The sequence below is a fragment of the Bombus terrestris genome, chromosome 12, assembly GCF_910591885.1.
Source record: "Bombus terrestris chromosome 12, iyBomTerr1.2, whole genome shotgun sequence".
In the NCBI taxonomy this organism is placed as follows: Eukaryota; Metazoa; Arthropoda; class Insecta; order Hymenoptera; family Apidae; genus Bombus; species Bombus terrestris.
In genome coordinates, this window is record NC_063280.1 from 8,627,844 (window position 1) to 8,648,358 (window position 20,515).

General features: G+C 33.3%; 1 protein-coding gene and 2 long non-coding RNA genes across 13 annotated transcripts in view; 1 reads left to right on the top strand and 2 right to left on the bottom strand.

Annotated features, from left to right (window-relative positions):
• LOC110119746 lies at window positions 1-10,062 on the bottom strand. 2 transcript variants are annotated; one of them, XR_007225991.1, is made up of 9 exons: window positions 9,927-10,062; window positions 9,670-9,815; window positions 9,515-9,610; window positions 9,339-9,446; window positions 8,366-8,541; window positions 8,157-8,289; window positions 6,339-6,665; window positions 371-6,266; window positions 1-236 (listed from the first exon to the last, which is right to left on the bottom strand). It is a non-coding gene; the product is annotated as an uncharacterized LOC110119746 (long non-coding RNA). The 2 variants fall into 2 exon arrangements; XR_007225990.1 differs by having other exon boundaries at window positions 1-6,266; window positions 9,927-10,021.
• LOC100643822 (zinc transporter ZIP3) overlaps window positions 6,018-20,515 on the top strand; it is a 27,064-nt gene continuing 12,566 nt past the window's right edge. For 2 of the 10 annotated variants that reach the window (XM_048411043.1, XM_003399738.4), the window contains exons 1-7: window positions 6,184-6,323; window positions 12,236-12,490; window positions 12,904-13,071; window positions 13,167-13,328; window positions 13,421-13,582; window positions 13,828-14,035; window positions 14,127-14,253. In XM_048411043.1, the coding sequence (XP_048267000.1) occupies window positions 12,264-12,490; window positions 12,904-13,071; window positions 13,167-13,328; window positions 13,421-13,582; window positions 13,828-14,035; window positions 14,127-14,253 (1,054 nt within the window). In that variant the 5' untranslated portion in view covers window positions 6,184-6,323; window positions 12,236-12,263. Of the gene's footprint in view, window positions 6,107-6,183; window positions 6,324-6,663; window positions 7,473-10,720; window positions 10,848-11,005; window positions 11,726-12,235; window positions 12,491-12,903; window positions 13,072-13,166; window positions 13,329-13,420; window positions 13,583-13,827; window positions 14,036-14,126; window positions 14,254-14,282; window positions 17,157-17,659; window positions 18,705-20,515 lie in introns of those variants that run through there. The other 8 variants (XM_048411041.1, XM_048411042.1, XM_048411040.1 and 5 more) reach the window with 8 other exon arrangements.
• Window positions 17,868-20,275, bottom strand: LOC125386119. Its single transcript, XR_007225992.1, has 5 exons — window positions 19,942-20,275; window positions 18,550-19,308; window positions 18,280-18,457; window positions 18,117-18,194; window positions 17,868-18,006 (listed from the first exon to the last, which is right to left on the bottom strand). It is a non-coding gene; the product is annotated as an uncharacterized LOC125386119 (long non-coding RNA).

Below are 20,515 nucleotides of genomic sequence, written 5' to 3' on the forward strand. Positions count from 1 at the left end.
TTATTTTTCTTTCAGTCCCTCTTATCTTTATTTCCAATGATAGTTCTTTATTAAACATTGGACTTGAATACAATATTGTATTAAATACTTCATATACTTAATATGTAGTTTTATCTTAAATTCTGTATTCCTTCGTTCTTATGCTATGTAATTAATGTCTTCAATGATTTTCAGTTATAATAGATCCCATTTCTTCATTATATTTATAAAAGTATGATTTTCCACGAATATCCGCACTTTAATAATAATTACATTCTCATTACAATTTAGTTAAAAAACATTGAAAGATGTTGTGTATTACAATTTAATTATTTCAACCCTGTTACTTATATACATATCGACCAAAATAGTTCCAGGAATTACATTTTACCTAAATTGATAGAATTTGCGGTAAGATCACGCAATAATTCTGTCTTCCGCTTTCTCTGTCCCCTTTTTAAAAGCAATTTCTATCAAGTTCCATGAGAGGACCGAGTTTCCGTTCACTTCCTTGTGCGATGACCTCTAGGAAGAAAATTGCTGACCATTTGCTGCAAGATGCATCAACCACGTCAAACATTTATTACCACCAGTTATGTACACACATGAACCTCTCAGAGGATAAACCGATCAACTCGAGTTTTCGACAATTTCTTAACTTCATTAAATAAGTACATAATTAATGTTCAATTCTTAAGAAACAAACAATTAACTTCCACAAGTTCATTCTAAAGTGAATTTAGAAATCAGTGTTTGTAATATCTAGGTATATTTTTCTGAATACGATTTGAGGAAAGAAAGATAGACAGAAATTTGCTTTACCTACCAAAACATTACAAGAAATATTTTTAATATTCCCGTATATATATATCTTTGCGTATTATGTATATTCTGTGCATTTTTGCATAAATGCATAAAAATCCACAATTTACTGATCAGAAAATTCTAGATTTTTATAATGTAGCGTAGTATATCTTGTATAGTCGCTTTCCTGTATTTTTGAATTTATAGAGATAATCAGCGTGGCTTCTGAATGGCTCATATATCGCGTGAAACAACGACCTGTCGCGTGGGCAAAGAACAATTTAAATAGACGGATTCCTCCTATTACCAATAATCTCCAAAGAATCTTCTAATTGCGGATAATACATTGGTAATTCCCTTATTACGCGATCAGCCAGATTTAAAATGAAAATTTTTTTACAATAGCCGTCTAATGTGTTCCTTGATATTTCCGATTATAATACTACTCCACAAAGAAGTATAATATAAAAGAAAAATTACTATAGGAATGGTATCAAACATATTAAATCATTCTCCAATGAACATTCTCTTATGGTTGTTATATGTACATATATTATCTTATCTCTTCTTTATTTATTTTTGTTTTCTTCTATTCGACCATACATTAATATTATTCGATTATTCTCCATAATTATGATAAACGATAACATTTTCTTAGAATTATTATGTTTTCCTCCATTTTCCTGTTTCTTCCTTTGTTTCCTCGTATTCAATGATATTCTCAAGGAAACGTTAAAGGATAAAGTTCATAAATAATGGTATTATTTTGTGAAACATGATTCAACATACAAACAACTGCAAGTTGTGAGATAAAAATGGAGATTAGAGAAGACCGTGTCTGATAATTGGTTACGATGAAACGCCACACATACATTTTCCTTTACTTATTCTCTTCTTTTTTATACGGAGTAATATCGCGTTTCCTGCGTGTCAGCGATCCATGCTTGTCCCAACTAGCAAAATTGCAGGTCACGCGTAGCTATGCGTGCGAAAAAGATAATCGGAGTTAACTGCAAAGAGCAGCGGCGCGACGAATCTCTGGATCTGAATCGCTAAGGAAATTCCTCTTGTAGACGTCTTTATAAACACGCAATGATATTCTACAATTCCAAACGGACTACTTCATTCTCTCGTATGCGCAATATTCTTTTAAAAGCTTTGCTAGATCAATTATTATAGGAAATTGGTTTTTCTTGTTAAATGAGTATAATTATTTAAATATTCTACATGATTTTTGAAGTTTTCACATCTTCATGATTTTATACGTCATATACTTTTTCATTCGTAAAAATATACAACTAAATCAGAGTTAGATAAGGTTTGATTTAAGTAGTAATGTAAATTGTTTTTTGTAAACACTAGTAATAATAATGGACATGTTCTCCTTTATTACGCAGTATTTTCTAATTGTATCCCTGATTAGTCGTGACATTACGCACCTCGAAAAATCATTAGATACAAGAAGTCTTAATTATTCTTTTAATATCTCATATAATATATATACGATTATATATCAAATTCTCATTGACGTTTGTTAGGCTTCTATTTAGTTCATAAACTGAACATCTAATTGCTTCTCATCATAGGGTCTTTGGTAACTTCCTCTTGATGGGCTTGATCCTAGTTCTATCATAAACTTACCATTTTCCTGGGGTGTGTATGGGCACATATACTAAATCCTTATTACTCATGATTTGCAGTAGTTTTTGAAAGAACCTAATGTGAATTCTCTACCATTATCTAGTCTTATATTTTTTACTACTATTCCTCGTTGGGTTTTCATTTCTGCTATCTAATTTTTAAAATTTTCTTCAGCTTCATCCTTTTGTTTTAATAGATACATTGTTAAGATACATTGTAAAGTAGGTGTAGTTATCTATCACCACTTGAAAATACCTATGTCTATCTAGAGTACATGGAGTTACTGACACTGATGGATTGGAATGTATCAAATCTCCTATTTTTTGAGATTGCTTCTTTCTTTCATAAAAAATGAGTCTTGGAACTTTGCCTTCCACACACGTAGAGCACTTGTCACTGTTTATTGGTAGTCCTAGAATTCTCATACCTTTTATATCCAAATGGTCTACTCTTCTGTGTTACAGTTCAGCCTTTTAGATTGACTTGCTTCCAAACTTACACAAACCTCATCTTCTTAGGTTTTAATTTCAAGATATGTGGGTTATTCCTCCTTTTGCAAAATAACATGGTTTTTTCCCACAATTTCTACGTCTTCCATGCCAAATGTCACCTTATAGTTATTTGGACTAGGTTCCTTACTGACAAAAGGTTATGTTTTGTACATTCCAACAAAGTTACCTTTCTTTGTAGCCTTTATCTTCTTTCCACTAGCTATATGGATTTTTACCTTTTCCTGTAACATTTCTATATTGCTTATATATTTTTCCATATTTGCCTTCATTAAATATGCAATTGCACTTGAATCCAATATAAATCCTGTAAATTTACTCTCATTGCAACTGACTATGCTGCTTAAGATCACAAATGAGATTTTGTCCTTAATAGATTGATTAGCTGTCTCTGATCTCCTTGGTCGATAACCCCTATCTCTGAAGAAGCTTCAACCCCTACATGAGTTCCTGCTGGTATTTGATCTCTCTTTTGCTCTACATTCACTTATTTTGTGACCTATTCTACCACATTTAAAGCAAGCAAATGAGAAGGCTTTGAATATTACCTGGCTATTATTGCTTTTCTCATTGAACATCTTGCTTATCATTTTTTGTTCCTCATTAAGCAGTGTACTTTTAACAAAGTTTAAAGTGACTTCCTTATTATTCATTATCTCGATAGCAGTTATTATAATGTTATAGTTTTCAGACATTATCTACAGTAGATGACAAATTTTATCAGATTCATCTATTTTGGATTCCCCCTTTTTGCATCTCTTTTATGATGGTGTCAAATTTTAAGAAAAAATCTTTCATTTTGTCCATACTTCAATGAAAATAGCTTCCTCCATAAATGCAACTTTGAAAACATGCTTTTTCTCTCAAACATATTTTGCAAAATCTTTTCTTTTGCAGTGGATGCATCTTTCACTAGATATAGATGCTTGTCCATAATACACTGCACCACTATTGATTTGGCTTTCGCGTGTTTTAATATAAAACTCCTTCTATATTTATCCCTCGCGAATGACGGGATTTCGACGCATAGCATATCATCTCTCTGTCTTTCAGTCAACAAGCATTTAACTCGGAATTTCCAGTTATTGAAATTCTCTACGTACAACTGGGGAAAATATTGTGCTGAATCCATGTTCTCTTTTGAAATACTCTTTTTGAAGCTCTGATCTTTTATCTTTTTGTTATACGTGATTATCCTCCCGATTTTCCGTTAAGGCATTTCTTTCGTTTTCTCTTTTATTTCTATCTCTTTTACACCTACTCTGGGCTCATAACCTGATAAGATTAATCAAACAAACGTAAAATTGTAAAAGAAAAAGCATAAATGTATTTAGTATATTGAAATAATAATTGTACACGAGTCAAGTTATCTATACGTTTTTTGTTGCACGCTGTTCTCACATTCTCTCTGTACACACTCGGAAATCATGTTTTCTCCCCTAATTCACTCACCCCTTTTTGGTTAACATATGGCTTATACTACGTTAGTCAGTCCGAGTTCCAACAATGTTACCTTTAAAAAATTACACAAATACTTAACCACTTAATATTCAGCACAAATCCTTATCTTTTACCTATATTGTAAAGTTTTCTTTTCAATATATTTATAATTCAATCTGTGAATATAAAAATATACACGAAACGAATCGATTACTTCGATCGCACGTACGCTCTTATCAAATAGAATTTTTTTCACAAATAAGTGTGATGTAAGATTTATCGAGAAGAGGAAGGACGAATCAGTAAGAACCAAGCTATAGTAGCTGATTGGTATTCACCTTGGAAGATTATATAATTAACAGCATAAAAGAAGATACGCAATAGAAAGGAAACAGAGAGCGAATGGTATGAAAACAAATTTGGTCTCACATAAGCAATTCATTGGCACAGCTGTAGCTTTTAATGATATTACATAGGTAATGATGAGACTGCGAACGTTTATGCATTTATAGGATAATTGAAGATGTAAATATTCCTCAAACTGTAAAGAATATGCAAATATATATGAAATATTCAAAGTTTAGTACTTCTTAGAATACTTAATAGATAAAAGAATTGTCTAACTAATTGTAAGCGAACGCAAGTTGGATGAGTTATGAGAAATTGTTGACATTTTTGTATGATTATTGCATCGATCTGTTTCTAAACAATTAGAATAAATTTTACAACATGAGCGGCGATATAATCAATCACTGGTTTCAAAACTGTAAGTTGATACAGCGAAATAAGATAACTAGATTACGGTACTTTCCCACATTAAAATGCAATTAAAATATTTCATCTCTTTCGATGGAACTTTTATTTCTCTTATTAAAGGAGTCATTATTCTTGAAGATTTCAAAACTCTCACAGTGTCTAAATCAAAGAGCTCATAGCAAAAACGGACCTTTGCTCATATTTATCATTTTTATAGATATATATTTATATTTTATCATATATTTCATTATATTTATAGATTATATATTCCTTAGATATATTCCTTTATATTTCATCATATTTATAGATTACTCGAATAGCGTTCAACATTTAGAAGTTTGGATCGAAAATTACGTTATAATCAATAAAGAACAAAAACAACTTCAATAGAACTATTTTTATCTTTCTACTAGAGAGATTGTTATTTTATCAAGATATTATAATCATTACATTTTTAGACAACAGTTCATATATCGTGCCCATTAATTTATTCAATAAATTCAAATCTATTGAAAACAGGATATTCTTCCATTTTCCTAAAAGAAAAATGAAAACTGGAAAGGGTACTTTTCGTTATTGCTTCAGCTTCTCGTCATATCAGATCGTCAGTAGCATTTGATTTATCTTATATTTCCCTTTTATGCATACGTATGTATGACTGTCAAACTTGAAAGAAAATTCTTATCGTAAGAAGAATAGTACCCAATAACTTGCACTTTGCGTTAGATAATTTATGCCACGAATGACACGATATAAAGAGTCAGGTGGACCACTACTGATTCAGGGTGGTTTTTATCCTGACCTATCAACATTTCCCTCCTTTGATCTTGGCATGGTCATTAACTAGATACTGGCAACAGGCTATTTATGAATGCAACACACGTGACCCGGGGTGAGTCGACGACTTAACCCGTAGCCAGGAATCCCCGGCTAAAGGTGGGACGCGTACGCACACACCAGGGAATCCCGATAGACAGGTATGAAAGTTTCCTCCGCCGCCTCTGCTTACTCTCTCCCGTGCAATACTTACTGTTCTTCATTCACTCGTCCGACTCAGTGCGTTGCGATTCGCCGCAACTCTTACAAGTGCCATTTACGCCGTCCTCCGTAGTGTTTGAAGTTTGGTAGTCTGTTCACCTGTGAAAACTGTTTACTAATTATCCAGGATATTATACATATGTATAATAAACATTAGTAAGTTTATATTACAATTGATTATCTATAACAATATACTATGTAGATAATCCATTTATTCTTTTGGTCAATGTGTTCACACCATGAGGTTCATTCTGTGGTTCCTCCCATCATGGATGGATTCAGTTGGGCTTTGTTCTATGAAATAGTTTGTTGTTTTTTGATGAAGTTTAAAGATGTTCTGTGATTTCTTGCTCGTGACCATTTTTTCTCGATCGCTTTGTTTAAAAGTTTTGCGTATGAGTTTCATTTAAAATTGATTTTTGACAGTGTAGTTTGTATTCCAACGTTTGTTGTTTTCTCATGTTTATCCATATGGTAATGTTTTCATTGAATGTCTTTCTGTGGCAGAGATAATAAAATTTTGCTGTATAGCACGAGTACGTTCAATTATTAATTTAATGTTCGATGAAAAAATGATTAACAAAGATTGGAATTTAATGTAATTATTGCTATATTGCGTATCAGAAAAAATTATCGTAAAATAGTTATGGTGAAACAGTGGCTGCTCGCTGTCAGAAATATTTTTGATTACCAAGTTCGCTAATATTCACTGCCTAATTTAGCCTTAGAGAATTCGCTACATTACGAGATTATAGCATCATATTTCAACTTTATTTTTAGGACCTGTCAGGATCTAGTGTATAGAACTTCAAAACCTTGTTAAAAAGCAACATTTTTCCTTTTCCATTCAAGGAACAAAGTATGTTTTATTATTACGCTTTTATTCTTGATATCAACATTTCAATAATCTCCAGGCAGTCCGGTTTAACAATGTAGCAGGTGTGAGAAAGCACATCATTGATCATCATTCGATCATTTATAGTTACTGAAAGTTGCCTGTCTGATCGGTTATCTTAATTACGTATCGCGAAACATCTTGTAATAGCTGCCCCGCTGATGAAACAGTTCAACAAAGCTCAATAACAAGTCAGTACGATTTTCATTGAAACGGATAGTAGAAGTGTGACAAACCTTGAATAGTTCAAATAGAAACGTGTTCAATTATGTTCAATATCGTTAAATTGCACAAAAAGATCGTATTTGCATTCCTCTATGACAATTTTCATTTAAGGCTGTAGTCTATTTTGGCTCGATTAATTGACCAAGGTCAGCAAGCAATACTTCCACTTCATAATACTCGTATAGGTAATTCAAAATAATTGTTTAAAATTATTAATTGTTTAAGTTACTCAAATCTGATTGTGTTATTACTACATTCACGCATTAAGTACTTTTATGGACAGTATAAATTAATTATACTACATGATGATAAATTGTATAAATTAGTCATAAAATATACACGGTACATATTATGAGTATAGTTATACATATACTCATTAGATAGAACCAAATTATTCGATAAATTAAAAAAATTCTGCAACTCTTACAAAAAGGCAATTGAAATGTGCAACGGAATAAGTAAAGTGAGGATTCCGATACCTACATCATTTATAATGAGATAAGTGCTATATTTATCCTTGTTTATCCTCAATTAAAATTAGCATAATTACAGATACCTATCTCCTATCGCTCCTCACATTTATGCATGAATGATTAGTAGGCTATTCACATTCAAGTAAATTATTAGATTATTCAAATAATGGTGATAACACAAAAACATGCATTCATTGAACACTGCAATTTAATTAAAATGACTCGTGAAAAGTAATGAACGACTCAAGACGAAAAATGACGTGCGAAAAAACATTTTTAAACAGTCAGCAAAGCGTTCCAAATGGAACAACCTCGAAACGACGATGCGCTACAGCTACGGAAAGGGATCGCTATATGTATGTACAAACTATGGGGAAAAACGTTGGAACTCGTTACCGTTCCTGTTTTTGGACCATTATGCCAGCCAAAACTGGTTTCGCTGATACGCGTACAGCTGGTGGACATTGACTGACTAGTCAGTCGACTACCCTAGTGTCCTTCAATAATCGAAACGTATTGTCTCAAAGATCTGTAAATATAATTAATTCTATACTTGCCGTATACCGTGTCATATTATAATAGAGCTGAAAAGCTACTTTTTATACCGATCTTAAATTTTAACGGAAAACTCATGTATATTTATCATTTAGATCTTGACGCAATCCCAATATTGATAAGCGATCAGACTTTTGTTTATCGATCAGACAGTCCGAAAAAATCAGGTCGAGAGTTAATGATGTTTTCATGATTCGTAGTTTCGTTCTTCTCTCTTTAATTTTACCTGGAAACGAATGTAAATTAGTTTAGAAAGAAGCTGGCTTGTTATTTGATTAATAATAATCGAATGCGTAAATTAGTTGGTTCCATAAATAGAATAACAAAAACGTTTGTATTATTTGAAAGTAATAATTACTGCAATAAGTGTTTGATCATGATAATTACATCTTGAACCAAGATCTGTAAGCAGTAGAAATTAACAACTGAAAAACACACGTGCACAGATAAAGTAAACGTAGAGGAAAAAATATATAATCTACTGGAGTATGCAAATATCCACAACGTATAAGTAGCAATTTATCGATGGGAAACATCTACAAATTCCAAATTTCTTGTTTTTAAATTCTTTCGGTTAATCGATCTGCTATCTTGATAAATACGATATTATCAGATTTCCTGTTTTTCATATCTACTAATTAAATTGAAGCAGTCGTGAAAGATATAGAAGGTAAAGGAAATAACCGAAAAAAGGTTCGTTGTACAATAAGTTCTTAAAAAGATTTATATAAGCTTCTAAAATTATGGCAATTTCTACGCAACATAAAATTTGTAAGAAAGGTTTTACCGAGTTGATAATAAGATAGATAACATTAAAACGCCACTGGGTGCAATTTTATTATCCCAGAGAAATAAAGTAGTGAACGTGAAACTTCAATAAGGATTGCTGGAATCGCGAAAGGAAAAAAAGTTGCAATCTATCGTTCACAATGATTTCAGAGGTTGTGTAGTTTACCTTGGATAAACGCAAAAGTCATTTCTTCCCTCTTTGTTTTGCCAAAGGAGCATAGCGAATGTACTTACTTTCACTGTACTCGCGGTACTACGTAGTACCATCTGTACCCGGCACTCGTTTCCTCTGCTCCCACATTTAACGACCATTCAAATCGATTGCTTCTAGTCGAAAGCATCCTGAAAAATTTCAATTTCGAAAGTAAACGGTCTCACATAAATGCAAGTGACTTTCACAGGATACTAACGTTGTGCAAAAAACATAAAAACAATTACTTCCACAAAGCGTGTTTCAATATCATTGTTGAAGATATATTCATGGAATGTTTACGATCTTCTGCAAACTAAGCAAAGATTTCACACATTTACACATATATTCGAACCTCTTGTGATTCATACTTACTGACACGACGTATGTATCTTTTTTGAAGAAAGATGAGTCTCCAGCTAACTCTGCAATAGCACGCTCCTCTTTTAGAGTATTAAATGACACGCCAGAATCATTTAGATCCAATGTGATTTTCATATGTTTAAACCAGGTAAAAAGTTCTAAAAAGATTCGAAATATTTTAGAAAGAATAGTTGCCATTATCCCACATGAAAAATTGTATTTGACGATGTAGAGTGATTAATACTTATATAACAATTAGTAATACTTACATAACATTCATTTCTTACATATAATTTGTAATTTTACGTTAGCGATTATTACAAATACTGCTTCGATGATTTTCGCAAACTGGCTTTGCTGTAATCTATACAACATAATCTATTATTTCGGAAGCTATTATTAATATACAAATTTGGGAACAATATGTCATTGAAGCCTTAATACCGAGACCATGAATATCATATACGTATTTACACGCGAGCGAATTACCAAGAATCGTTAAATCTTTATCTGAGATATTATCAGAAATATCGAATAAGATGTGGAGTAGATCCCCTAAATCGAGCGACAACATAATCTTTATCGATTCGTATTCATATCGAAATCCAACAAATAAATTTTTTTTAATTTTTATTTTATCTCCGTTTGTGGTTGTATTTTGCCTATCTGACATCAGAGACGATTTGTATTGTTAAGGTGTATTTTCTTCTTCTATTCTCTACTTCTATTCTCACACAATTACGGACTGTTCGGATTACAAATAATTGCAACACCTATCTAATTCAAACTTGTGTCAAACCGGATATTTGCGAATTTTGCTTTTTACTAGAAAGATCGCTATCGTTATTTCTACGAAAAAGCCCCCGCTATATGCAACGTCTTGTACAAGAAGGCAAGGAGGTATTAGGAATCGTCAGTTCCGATTAGGAAACTTAGTACCATTATATGTACATCTTATCTTGGCTACTTGCGATTCGAATGATTAAGATAAAAAGCTGGATAGACATTGACGTTACATTTTATCTATACATATATATGCAGCCCGTTGAAAGAAATAATTAGTAGTATGTCCACTCCTACGGTTATACGAAACACCTGAAGTGCTTTCAGTTGAATAATAGCTAACCGAGCGAACAGGTGTCGCGATACATTAAGGCCGCCACGTTTAAGTATTCGCGAATTTTCAATCGGTGAGTTGACAAGAACAATTTTTAAAAAGCTACTATAACACGAAATCAGAAATATTTCTTAATTACATTCACTCTTTTTCATAATTCTATTATTATGTTAATGTAAACTAAATATTAAATACTCTATAATGACTCAAAATTCTCTTATATGGAAGAAGACTTCGTGATAACGACAATTGCAATGCAAAATACATACAATACTTTATCTTAGCATGGAAGTGTAACTAAAGATTTCTTGATCCTAGTTAATCACAGTTATAATTCAATTACTGTCAGTACGAGTCAAGTTTTTCATTGCATCTACATGCATTGTATATTATTCTGACGTCTAGTTACGGAAAACAACGAGCCGCGATAAAATAAAACTACAAAATGTTCATATTTTTCGTGTAAAAGATATCTTTTTATAAAAGAGAGGCGACCATCATTCTCTCAATTATGGAAAAATGTATCGATATTTAAGATATGCTTTTCTGTTATATATTATTGGATAAAATGCCTTATCTACAATTGAAGTAAACTTGAAGTATTTTACGCTTGATATGGCTACCTTAATTACGAAATATTCACGTCAGTATCGATTGTTAACAGCAATTTCAAGTGAAACGTAATCATAACCTGATTCCGATCTTTGAAATTCAATATCTATGGCTATAATTTATTTAGCTGTCTATCCTTTCATTTCTTGATTCCAGTAACAATAGCGGTTTTTTTTTTCTTTTTAACCGAAATAAAAATTTTTTATGTTGCTTTGTATACAAATCTTTATAGCACGTTTTCACGTTTTTAAACTATGAGTTCACATCGTATGAGATACGGATTATCTAAAATTGTAAAAGGAACATAATAATATCAATATGACATTAATTTCCTTCGAGGTAAAATATTTATGGAGTTCCAAGTTCAAGGATAATCGATAAACAAAGTTTCTGTTACGTTTATACCGTTTTCGACTTATATGTAATCGATGCTATAATAACGATCGATAATATAGGATCTTGAACGATCGTATCATATAAGATGTAATATATACGAAAAGACTATTTTAAAGCAGAGCAAAATGTATTTATAATAATAGTTTTAGTTATTTTAACGATGTGTAAATAAATAAATGAAGTGTGCATTAACACGGAAACGAATGTAATTACGTACATACTTGTTACTTTCAAAGATGTTTAAAAATTGAAATTTAAAATATTCGATTTACAGAAACAAAATATTTGTTGTTTAAAAAGTTCCTTAATTTTTGTCAATCTTTCTTACATTTGTATTGCTACTATTTGTCTAAAATAAAAGATGTTGATTGGTAACCAAAAATTAAAAGTGTTAATTCTCTACAGATAACCAAATATAAATATGCAAACTACATTCATGTTCTTTATTTGTAGAACATCTCGACTGTCAATAAGGCAAAATATGTCTCCGTTAGAAGACAACACACTTATACAAAGGCTAACGAATACCGTTCATTTGCTTCACGAAGATAATGAACATGATCATGAAGATAAAAACATGTCGAATATACTGGTCGCGAAAGGAGTCACGATGGTCATATTATGCACAGTAAGCATCGCCATGGGCATTCTACCAATGCGAGTGGCGAGGCGGTTGAAATGGAACACTTCCGGTGTTGAGGATCCTAGGTATCGATACAATCAATAATAAATGTAATAAATAAAAATCGTAATTTTTTATTGGTATACTTCACCCAATGAATGATGTCCTCTCGCGTAACCCCCCCCTCCCACTACCAAACAATTATTTCGTTTTAAAATGTGAGTCCTTCTTGATCAAACTAATAATCTACTCAAATGTGCACCATGCTGTATACATTAAAAGTAAATATCTTAAATACCAAGATTTGCACCTTATATTATCATTATCGTGATTACGATATATATACAGAGTTTTGTGTGTCGTGATACTTACCAAAAATAACCTCTATAACGTAATTTCATATACGAATATAAAAGTCTGAAACTGAGTCGATAAATTTGAAATAAATAATAAGAATAATAATAAAGAATAAAATTAAAAATCGATTATGTTGTAATAGGTCAATGAAATTGGTAAGCTTGCTTCTGGGATTCGGCGGTGGCGTTCTTTTCTGCACGACGTTTCTTCACTTATTGCCGGAAGTGAAAGAAGGGTTAGAGCATCTTGCAGCAGACGGGAAACTTCCGGAACTCAATTTCTCTTTGGCTGAGACGCTTACTTGCACTGGGTAAATAAGATAAGATTAATGTATGTCCCTGTAAAAATTTAAATTAAAGGATAATGTTTAAAAAATATTTAATAGTATATTATACACTTTTGTAGCTTTTTCATCATGTATTTGGTCGAGGAATCAGTACACACACATTTACGAAAGAAACAAGCACATAGAAAAGAAAATTCGAATAAGGATGTTACCAAGAGTACCAACGAGTTGGTTGAAAATGGGCAAACATTGGCAAATTGCGTCAGTGGGCACTCACACTAGTAAGCAAGATGCTGTTTGTCTATCAGGTGTCGTAGATCTTATGTAAATTAAACGAATGATAATGAATATACATTTACATTCGTTGTTGTAGCAACGGACACGGTCATTCGCATCACCTGCCTGTCATAATGGATGAAAAGGACGACTTCGTCATAAGTTCACTACGAGGATTATTAATAGTTTTAGGTTTATCCGTGCATGAATTATTTGAAGGACTCGCTATCGGTCTAGAAAGTTCAGCCTCTTACGTTTGGTATGTTTAGTTTCTATTAAACGATAAAACAAAATTTAACTATAAAACGAAACAAAATCATGATGTTAAGATCCCCAATGTTATCTGGAAATCCAGAAAAAATTTTTAAACAGTATTTGAAAAAATCCTAAATTAATAATAGATTAATAATCGCGAGCTTTTTTTCAACTGATAATCGCCAAATCGATTCATACGTAATATTTAATATTTGCTAAGATTGTTAAAGATGTAAATTTCGTTTCTAGGTATATGTTTGCGGGAGTGGCGGCTCACAAATTCGTGATAGCATTCTGCATTGGTTTGGAGCTAATTGCTTCCAACACCAGGCAGTACCTTTCCGTGATCTATGTTTGTACATTCGCGATTGTTTCTCCTTTAGGGATTGCTATAGGAATGTTTCTAGTTGGTGACGAAAGTGCAACTGCCAATGGCATACTTCCAGTCCTACTCCAGGTATAAATGATACACACTTTTATAGTTTTCTATAGCGTATTATAATAAAAAATTATGTACTTGAAAAATTATGTTTGTTTAATGCGTATAGGGTTTGGCGTCTGGTACTTTATTGTATGTAGTATTTTTCGAAATACTTCAAGAACATAGAACTGGTCTCCAGCAATACATATCGATCCTATTTGGGTTCGCTGTGATGTTTGGATTACAGATACTAAGTAAGTATAGAATTTATTTTGAAGTAAAATTTGGGAGTATCTTAAACATACTCTTACGTGCAAATGGAAGTAACTAGTCGAAGATTAGATATAAAGCAAAATAATTGTCCTTCTACTAAAGTTGTCGCGTAAACATCTGCTACAAGTAAGAAGCGTTTAAGCTTTAAATGAGAGATAAGTTCAGTATACTTAAAAATGACTAATCTCTCAATTACGGCTTCGTTCAACGATCGAAGCTGTCTCTGTAAACATCGTTAACTTACGATTACAGTGGACTTATAATACATTAAAATAAATTAATCGATTCTACCACAACAAGGCGTGAACGACTGTGATAGATTATAGGATAACAGAAGCGAATGCGTAAAAATTATCACACTCTTATTTGACTCTTATCGATTACCAGTGTGGTCAGTAGTCGGTTATCGACTGCTAAAGCACACAATTTGAACTTAATAGAGCAAAAAGTTGACGCGTCGAGGTCAATGTACGAGATGTCGTTATTGAAAGAAAGAAAATGAGAAGAAAGACTAACTTTTCAAATCGTATTTAAATCATCAATTGAACTAATAATGGAATTAGTTGCAATAGCAATTATTATTATCGATATAGGAACAAATCTTTTGGTTTATGTTTAAATTGTACTTAATCCAGTGCTAAGTACGATCGAGCTTCTACCTCTAATCGAATTATTATTTAATTAATTTAGAGATTATAAAAACATTAACTATATAACAAAATAACGCGTTGCATGATTGGGGGTTACTTGATTTAAACTTTATTTGATAAAATTTTCATTTCATCAAACATTACCAAAATATAATGAATATTATGTAAAAAACGACCTACACGTATGATAATAATGTTTTGAACCTACGTCACGTAGCAAAACAAGAGCTGTTTCTGCACCAATGATTCAATTCTGTATTGCCATTATGGAAACGCCTTTCACCATGAAACTGCTTCACCCATTTACGCACAAGCATACTTAATTCGTGATCGACATAGACGTTTATGTGGTAAACCTGAACAAACTAGAACCGATTTCAGTTTGTAGTACAAAACTGCTCTCAAAGATGAATAATTTAATAGAAGAGTGTACAATAATTACTTTTACTTCACAACTATTCAATTCCAGGCTTAGAAATTCGTAATTTACAACATAATTCCCTACTTTCAAAATTCGTGCAAAATTCTACAAAAAAAATTGCAACAGAACTCATAAATCTTATTCCACTTATAATAACATTTCTACGCTATAAAAACGATCTTAAAACGAATTTCCAACATCCTCGAAGTAACGACACATTTATCCAACTACTCATTCTGCTCTCCAAAATTATTAAGCATACCCAGCCTCGCAACCGATCGATCCATCGATCAATGAAAACAACAATCGCTCAGCCGCTACCTACATGCACTTCAAGCACGCGATGCTTGCCAATCATTCATTCTGCCCGACGAGTCGCGCTCGCTATCAGGTCACCAAACAGTCGCGTCGGGTTCATGCATCTGCGAGGAACATTTACATACATGCTAGCTGTGGCACGCAACCATCCAGAGTGGTAACAGCACCGTGTACACACAGAGAAAGGAGAGAAACGAACACTAGCCTGGTAGGGAAGCGATGTGTCTAATGGAAGGGGAAGAGAGCAGGAAACGGTGCGCTACGTAAGACGCGAGGGGATTGTGAGTCGAGTGGCCAACGAGCCCCGGAGTATCCGATTCACCGTCGTATCGCGTGGAACGGGTATCATTCCTTCTGGCGCTCGTTTATACTGTTCCCTTGAATCCTCTTCGCGATTCCCAGAAACAGTGATCTCCTCGCGATATTACCGGCTAGAGTGCACGGCTGTAGAATGCATCCGGGGGGGGAGTATCGGCAACTAGATGGTCATTTCGCAACCAGACGCTGACTCGTTCACGCTTTCCGAAGGAAAAGTAAAGTATTGCGACACGAAGTAACGAGTGTAGTTTCAGGTAGCAGTTTGAATTTAGGATATCTTACTTTCTACAAAACTTTTTTATCGAGTTAATATTCGAATAGATAGAGTTTCCCTTAGCAAAAGAACATATAAATTGTTTCATTATAGATCATAAATCATATATAAGTATAGTATAGATCATAATAACCATTATTTTAGAATAGTATTAAAGTATATAAGTGAATAGTAGAGTTGTAAAAGTTGATAGGTAGAATTGTAGATAAAGAACTCATGTTTGTCCTTGTTAAGGATATATAAAATCTGAAATGACAGAACGGTATAGTGAGGTATGAAAGTCCCTTTAACTTTCATATTGTGTTAATACTTTAGTGAAGGTAACTCGATGGTCTTGCCATTTAAACGTGGTTCACCAGTGGCTCGTGCGTGTGTTAAGTGAAAAAGTGATCGCATCGTTGGTGGATTGACTGTCTGAGCAAAGAAGAAAGAAGTGTGAACCGCTTAGTAGATAAAACTTGAAGAGATGGACGAAAAACGAAATGTTAATTGAAGATGATGTAGGAAAGAAGGACGTGATGAATTAGTATTAAAAAACAAAAATATAGGAAAGAAATCCGAAAGTTGTTCGCTAAAGTCAACTGTTTACTTTGGAAGACAAAAGAAATTGAAACTTACTTAGATTCAAACTTACCTTTTGCAATAAAATAATAGAAAGAAATAGAGATGGAGGAACCAACAACGGCTACTGTTTTACTAATAGCAAAAATAGGAGCAATGATCGGTCTTGGCTTTGGCTCTTTATTTCTGGGAATGTTACCGCTGATTGTCGGACGTTACAGAATGAATCATCGTCAAAAACGAGATCGCAGAATTTTTAGTAATTCCAGTACCTGTACCTCCACATCAATTTCAAACGCCTCTTCCTCCAGTGTAATTTCTGCATCTGCAACGAATTCACAAGTACGTTCCGAATCTATTAAGGTTGTGAAAATGTTATATTATTTGATCCTTAACTGATAAGATTATCTATGAAGTTAAAAATTAATATATTTTGTCTTCATATTTTGTCAAAATATTTGTGATCCTTATATATCGCATAAAGTAAATAAACTTATAATAGTTTGCAGTATCCTCTTCATATTGTATTATAATGTGCATTATGAAGTCATAACACGTAGCTTTCAATTATTTTGCTATTACCATATCTCATTACCTTATCAGTCGAAGATTAAGTAATTCCTACAGTCATTTATTACGATAGTGGTTTGATTGAAAAAATTCCTAACTTTGTAAAAAATTTATCCTTGCAAGTTAATAGTAATATTGAGCAATGTATAGAACCTAGCAATGACAATTCTAGTTAACCAAGCGTCTTCTCAATGATTAAAAAAAGAAAGAATAACAAAGTCGTTAAAAGACATGAAACGACTGGTAAATTAGAGAGCGTAACATGTAATCTCCAGGGCCTGCAAACATCGTTGCTGCTTTGCTTTGGCGGAGGCGTTCTCCTGTTCACCACATTCTTGCATCTGGCCCCGGAGGTCCGCGTGAGCGTAGAAAGACATCAAACGAACGGTCAACTGCCTACTCTAGGCACGCTAAATCTGTCGGAGCTGCTATTCTGCGCCGGATTCTTTCTCGTCTACTTCGTTGAAGAGGCGGTACACGCAGCACTGACGGGAAAACCCGAGTCATCAGAGGCGCTACTCTATAGAACGGTGTCCGTACGTAGATGCAACAATCAAACAGGTGCGTCAACAACTACGAATAGTGGTTCCACCACCACGGTTTCCACTACGGCTAGGTCCACCTGGAAAGATGGTAACGACGAGTTAGAAGACGGCGAGAACGAATTAAACAAACGATCTAGACAACACGGCTTGAATGATTTTCGCGGTGGCAAACAAGATAAGATGTTACCTGCCATATTTGTCCTATCTACCCCTACGGGATTATCTTCCACGCAGCGCAGTCCTCAGGATGGCACGAGATATCCTTCTAATACAGATTATCCAAGAATGAAACATCACGAACATGACCATTCCGTTATGACAAAAAATACATCGATACAAGGATTACTAACAGTGCTAGCTTTGTCTTTTCATGCAATTTTCGAGGGTCTAGCAGTAGGTCTAGAACCCTCTATTGGTTCCGTCGTATATCTGGCTGCTGCTATAGCTACGCATAAGTTGGTAATTTCATTCTGCGTCGGTATGGAACTTTACGTTGCTGGTGCCTCAAGTAGAACTACTCTTGGATACCTAACGATATTCTCAATGGTAACACCAATTGGCATCGCCGTTGGATTGGCTCTTGGTCATTTTAAGAATGACAGCGAAAATTTAGGACCTACCCCGACAATACTGCAAGGAATGGCCGCCGGAACGTTGCTATACGTGGTTTTCTTCGAGGTATTAGCACGCGAGAGGGCTAACGAGAAAAGTGGCCTCTTACAGTTGACTGCCATAATTATTGGATTCATGCTGATGTTGGGTCTACAAATCGCGAGTGAGTGTTTTCCGGATAATAATCCGAGGTCAAAGCATGTCGCGCACTGATTTTCATTCATAAAAATCAGTTTTCACAAGTATCTTCCTTTTTCTAATTTCTAATCTGTGACGAAGCTGTAATTGATTGTGTCAAGAATCTGATTTTCTCTATTATCTTCATCTCTTTGTTGTTAGTTTTATCTATTTTCGAAAAAAGTTGGTCTTTAACGGATTAGAAAGTGCAGTATTTTTAGGAATGTGAAGATAAGATATTCTAATTACTTTTCTTGTTATGAAAAAATTTCTAGTAAAACATTGTCTTAAAAACATGTTATTAATTTTAATTAAGTGGACTGACTTTTTAACATTTGTTAAATGTTATTATAATAATACTACTAACTTAGATAATGGACTTACAAGTCCTGTTCTATATGTATATAGAAAACAGTTCGAGCCTATTATCAAATTAATTGCTTATAATACCAGCCTTCGTCAATCGGCGTTTTGGCAACCTTTCATCTTCTTTTTTTGAACCTATCAATGTCGGTGCAAACCTACTGCCGGTACGTCCTTGATGCAATCACCACCCACGTGTTCTCGTAACACATGGATACCACATCCACCTATCGATTGAGCAAAAAGTCAAGCGGCAACGTTCAAAAAGTCACGGTCACGTAAACCGTAAGAAATCGAATAATATATCGTAATTTATCGTATCGTGTGGCCAATTTTATTTTTCCATCTAACTTTAATTTTCTATCAAAAAGAACAAGATTAATCATCAATTCTTATATTACATTCGAAAGATTTTATTTACTGCCTGATCAATTTTTATGAGTGGAGATATATACACGGTGGCTCATGAAAGTATTTGAACTTTTATCATAAAATACTTTCATGTCTATATTGTGTGTATGTGTTATGTAAAACATTTTCACAAATATAATTATGATAGTGAAACTTCAACTATAATGAAACTTCAAAATGTTTTGAATAATATCTACACCTAATATATCTGTAAAAAATGCCTACTAGTATTTAAATACTATCGTAAACCACTTTGCGTTGTTAATGTAAATTGAGATTATGAATCATTGTTTCGTCACTAAATATCATTCGTGCCAAAATTTACGAATAATGTTGAATGCATGTCCCCTTTAGTAAGGTTATACCGAGAAGACCGATTAAGCAAATCACAGATAGTCTAATTTAGTTTAGTTTAGTTTGGTTTAATTTACATAGTTTAGTTTACTCACTCGCTATTCCTCTTATTTTTTCATTGTCCGAAGACATTCCAACACACTCTTTCAGTTGCAATTAGGTTAATAACTTTGATAACGGTGATGAGCAAACGCAATGAACTCCTGCTTCACGGCAACGTTGTTCGTCGCGATGATTTCTCGCGACACGCAGTCACAGACAAAACTCGGATGTACCTATTAACCTATTAATTCACAAAAAGTACGTGATATCATTACCAGCTCGAATAATAACCACACACATCTGTACACGTGCGCGCACGACATATCTTGCAAGTATCTAGAAAGACCAAATTGGAAGATAGACCAATCTGCAGAATTTTATTACTATTGTTTTATAATGATTCTTATTTATCGCTTTACAGAGGTAATAGCAAAGATTATCGAAGAAGTAAGAATAAATTATTACTAGAATACGGATATTTAGGTAAATTCATATATTTGAAAAAGTTAAGGTTTTTTATTTGACCACCTGGTGAGTGAATATTAGAATTATATTTCACAGTGCGTAATGAAAATTTTCACCTATTAACCACAAATGTTTACTAGATATAGACTTCCAACGATACAT